We start from the raw sequence: 5,175 nt of genomic DNA on the forward strand, positions 1-5,175 counted from the left end.
TGGCAAAGGTGGGCTGCCCACTGCAGGCTCAGGATCAGGGGCTGCACCAGCCTCTTCCCAGTGGGGGGATGGCACTGGGAGGAGTGACTATGGAATGGGCTACAGCCACCCCAAAATTCCCTGTAGCCACCCCTCCCAGCACTGCCGCTGCCTGCCCCAAACACAGCCCCGGCCCAGTCCCCTGCTGGGAAGAGGCTGGCGCAGACATGGGCCCTGAGCCTGCAGCCCGCCCTCATCTCACGCACAAATCCAAGGGCGCACATGCCCCCCATGCCTCCCCCAAAGTGTGCACAGCAACAGGGAGCTACCCCACCTTTCCCACCACCCCTTATCCCCCTGAACGAGCTGCCTGCAGCTCTGTCCCACTCCTGGGGTTGGATTTACCACCCCGGCTGGGCAGCACCTGCCCCTGCCCCACTCCCTCCCTCACCATGGGGGCCTCAATCTGCACCTACCCACACCCCCTTCCTCCCACAGCCAAGCTGCCTGGCTGCATTCCTGGCCACATGCATGCTGGGGCTTCACACATGCACTCAGTATTTAAATTGGGGACATGATCAGCTACATCAGCTAATAAAAGCCAATTGCTGATAATGTTAAATTTTCCTTTTATCAGTGCCAGTCTGATATGCCACCAATATATCTGTGCACCTCTATTTATTTCCTCCTACCCAGGTATAGACTGAAATAATTGGTTCCACCTGGCCATTTGCTTGTTCCCTCTAGTGGTGAGAAAAAACTCTGAAGTCCCCCCAGCATAATTATACTCAATTTTTAGAGCAACAGAAAATAATTAAAATAACTGCTTATTTTCCTGCATGCTAAATATATGTAGTAACTGGGCTGGGAGGGGGAGAGAACAGGTTACCAACTTGGCTTCTATAGGATGAGCTCACTGCACATGCCAATAACTCCTTTAATTTCTCCATTCTATTCCACCCTACAAGCTCTCCATGTGCTGGTCTCCCAACCCCCACTATTTCAGGACTCTCTGCAATTCTCCTCCCCAGCACAAAGATCCTGGGGTCCCCTCAAGGTCTCTCTTCCCAATGGCAAAGACTGTATTGACTTCACATACCCTTTCATCCTTTCTGCTACTGTTTACCCCACTCCAAGGGCCCCCATTCACCTCCATGCCAGCAGCTCTGCACACTCCATTCTACACTGGGGTAATGATTTTTACCCCCCATACTAGAAGTTCCTCCCCTGATTGTTCACTTATCACAAACCAAGCCTGTATGTACAATCCTTTCCCCTCTTCAAGAGAATTATCTGCCTGGAAAATCAATCAATCAATACATCAACACGTTAAATTCTCCTAGAAGAAGTAGTAGGTGCACTGGAAGGCACTAAGGGATTCTTTCAGATAGGTTAGCCTATGAACAACAGCAGAGGTGCCTGAAGCTATGGTTCTGCTAATAGCATGGTACGGACTTTATGCATCTAATTTTCACACACTCAGATTTCCAGTTTTACTGCCCCCCAAAAAATCAGGAGTTCCCAGAAATTTTGTAATTGGCTGGCTGCAATGTTCAAAATTATCACAGTGCATAGAGCAAAGGTAGTAATGTCATGGACTGGTTATAAACACATTTCTATCATGTGGCTTGCTACTGGTTGTTTGAAGCTGCTCCGAAACATGGGCAGCTTGTACTTAATAGAAATAAAAAATAAAACAAAGCTCTAAAGACAACCAACGCATGTGTTAAGATGTCTACTAACACAGCAGTCCTGAACTTCAGTCTGAAAAAATGTACAGGAGTTGACTTACCATATAGTGCATTCTTTGATGGGGAATACACGAAGGCTAGTGTGTAGAGATAGAAGTTCAACAAACCATAGAATGATAAGAATTCTGCTGGTGGTAGTGGTCAAGGACATTACATAATTCAGCTCAATCAATACAAATTAAACTTTAAAGCAAGCTACCAATCACATGCAAGGCAGAATTTTCCCTACAGAAGTCTGTCTCTAAAATGCCATAATACCTTGTTTCCTAGCAATTTCAATGCACAGAGTTTTCACTATATTGCCTCAAGTTCTGGAATATCATGGATTTGCTTTCACTGCTAAATGAAACAGGGATTTTTACTCCAGGGTTAGGTCTCACACGTTATCCTGAGGTGACATCCACTGAAGACTAGGCACTTAAATTCTACCATGAGATAAAATCCCACTGTGGGGAAACAGAGCCAAATGTTTGCAGATTTACATCTTGGTAAAACTAAAGTGCCTTAACTGTATGTTTTACCTGAGGATAGCTCCACACAGTAGTTACCCTGGTGTAAAACAGCTTTTTTCACAGCAGTGAAAATAAGCCACGAAGTCTAGTTTGATTTTGCCTTGCATTACATTAGAAAGAAGGGATAGCACAGAAACAGGACACTAAAGCACAGTAACAGTTTCTCAGAACATGGGAAGCATGTATATTAGAGCTCTACATTTTGGTTTCTGCTTGTTCCCGACAACTTCTGAGCTAACACTAAACATCTGCAGTCCCATAATCAACTTCAGGACCTAGAGTCAACTGTATTCTGGTGGTCCAAGTCCAGAAGCCAGAAATAAGTTATAATCCTGGCCCCGATACAAATACCAGACGTGGCCTCTGGGAAGTTGCTCAGCTTCTTTGCCCTGACTTGTTCCCATTTCAGAGATGGGAACAAGGCACCAACATACTTAAAGACTGCATGTCAAAGACAACAGAGACAACTCCTTGACTGTGAAACCAGTTTTGTTGCTCTCACTTTGTTAGAAACTTATGCATATAAAAAGCTATTATGTCTAGACAAGCAGTTTCCAACGCAGCACCTGCAGGCGCCATAATGCCCCCCAAGGTTTATTCAGGTGCCTGCATGCATTTTTACAATCAGTAAAAATGATTATTCCAACAAATATTTTTTACATAAATATTTTTGTAAGAAAAGGGAAGCTGCATTTTGAAGTTGCGGATCTAATGCAATTTTAAGTAATGGATCGGATTGATCTAAATTCTACATGTTAATATTCATATTGGTGCCTGTTGCTTTTTCTTTAAATCCAGATGTGCTCTTGGGCACCAACACATTGGAAACCCCGGGTCTAGACCACGGATGTCAGACTTCCCTGGGACCCCAGGCTGGATTCAGACTACTGGGCTCCTTGTGGTCCAGATCCAGAGACACCGGTGGCAATGGAGCAAGCAGTGGTTAATGCAGCAATCGCCTGCCCCCTCCCTGCACTACCAACATGCATTCCCAATGGAGTTCTGTACTCTGGATTTCAGCAGTGAGCCCTGCCCTCACTCACCCCATCCCTGTGGCGATCCATAGGTCAGAGGACACTGCTCTGCAAGCCAGAGCTAGCCTCTGGGCCACATGTTTGACACCCCTGGTCTATGCCTTCAATGAATGGGGCTACACATCCTAGTATTAAGAAAAAAAAAATAAAATAAAATAAAAAAAAAAATCAGTGGTAGGTCATCAGTGACACTGTTATAGCACTGGAGCAGCTGTACCACTTGTACAGCAATAAAACATGATTTCCTTGAAGTTACTAAGGTAGATAACTGGCACAAGATGTGCATGAACCTTTCTAGCTGTACCATGCACTCTTATTCTGTGATAATCTAGTTCTGTAGTGGAAACCCAGCATGGGGATCCATTTAAATTAAGTAAGTACAACTTTTTATAAGAGACTGGAAGTCACAATGGAAGGATATAATTCTGATAATGAGTTGACAGCTCTGCTACAAAGTTGTCCTGTAGTACTTGTGCACCAAAGCGCAGATAAAGTATAACGATGCTGTAGGAGAAGGAGTGAAGATAGACAGTATGGGTACATGAAATGAAATCTAGTAACATAATTGATAAATATTACCAACATCTTTTACTTTAAGAACATTTAAAAAGACTAGAAAGGTTACAATGCTGAGAGAACATATTTTAAAAGCTTACCTAATGACAAGTACTACAAAGGTCAATGCAGTCAAGAATTTTAACCTGAGATCTGGAAAGATTGAGAGGGCAAAAAAATGTCAGTCATCTCAGAGCTCAGACACAGCTAGGGAAAAACAACCTGTTTGTCAAGGAAAAAGGAAAAGTACTGCTTACCAATATAAGGCATATTACGAAGTTCTGAACATGCCCTCACTATCAGGAACAAAAGGTACAAAATGTATATGGCTGCCACCACAAGGAAGAAGACTTTCATACCCTGTAATACAAAAAATGTTGCAGTTTTACTGAACCAGAGGTCCACCATCTCCAGAAGTACGGAATGGAGGGAGATTTATTCAGGACAGGCAGGGTGGAGAAAGGAGGTGTGATGCTGGGACTGACTGTGGTGGTTGTATCAAGGGTTTTGGGGTTTTTTTAATTATTATTTTTGTTTGTCAGTGAGGGTTTTGCAACGGCAATCACCACTTCCATCAGTGGAATAGCTTGATTCTCAGAAATTTTCTAAAAATAACAAATACATTTCCTGAAAAGATACAGAAAACTGAAGAGATATAGATAAGGAATAAAGGATATAGGGGATTGATAAGGCCTAACTGAAGTCCCCTCTCTGTGGCTCACTGGAAAGTAATGAGTCACTGAGTTTATTTCTGATAAGTCTGGAGAAGCCCTGAGTTGTTGCAATTGTTTAAAAAAGCAGATGTTTAAAAACAGTTCTGACCATCTTCACCGTTATGGCTACTTAATATGGCATTCAAAGGAAGACACCATGAAAATGTGCCCAAAGACACTCAGCTGTCAAGGTCAAAAGGAGCATTCAGAAGTCTCTAGAAAAAGGAAAGTGGGGAAAAAACCCCAACCCCACAGGCCAATTTACATTAGTCAAAATAAAAACAAAACTAAAAGCATAGGAATTTTTTTCTCAGAAACTAGTAAAGCACATCTTCACATCATCCATTCAAGATATGGTTTTCTTTAAAATTTTCCAACAAGACAGTTATAGAAATCAGAAACAATTTTATATATTTTTAACTTCAGACCCCTTCATTCTAATCCTACCTTACTAGACACACAAATGCATATGGAAGTGTTAAAGATTAACTTACCTGAAAGTTACCGGTGTCAACCCTGTACTGGTATGTTGGGTCATGTAGCTCATTAATACTAGAAAAAGATCAAGTAGTCATAACCATTGTAACAGTGTAAAGTTTGGGGGGGGGGGGGAAAAAAAAAAAAGGGAAAA

At 42.7% G+C, this 5,175-nt stretch overlaps 1 protein-coding gene across 1 annotated transcript in view; it reads right to left on the reverse strand.

The window, feature by feature from the left end:
• TMEM181 (transmembrane protein 181) overlaps positions 1-5,175 on the reverse strand; it is a 59,090-nt gene that overhangs the window by 13,909 nt on the left and 40,006 nt on the right. The window contains exons 11-15 of the mRNA XM_019527309.1: positions 5,039-5,096; positions 4,089-4,191; positions 3,933-3,984; positions 3,698-3,780; positions 1,772-1,861 (exon numbers count right to left, since the gene is read on the reverse strand). Coding sequence (XP_019382854.1) covers positions 1,772-1,861; positions 3,698-3,780; positions 3,933-3,984; positions 4,089-4,191; positions 5,039-5,096 — 386 coding nt within the window. The remainder of the gene's footprint in view (positions 1-1,771; positions 1,862-3,697; positions 3,781-3,932; positions 3,985-4,088; positions 4,192-5,038; positions 5,097-5,175) is intronic.

Source organism: Gavialis gangeticus, unplaced genomic scaffold (genome assembly GCF_001723915.1).
Source record: "Gavialis gangeticus isolate Ggan-Ray unplaced genomic scaffold, GavGan_comp1, whole genome shotgun sequence".
Lineage (NCBI taxonomy): Eukaryota > Metazoa > Chordata > Crocodylia > Gavialidae > Gavialis > Gavialis gangeticus.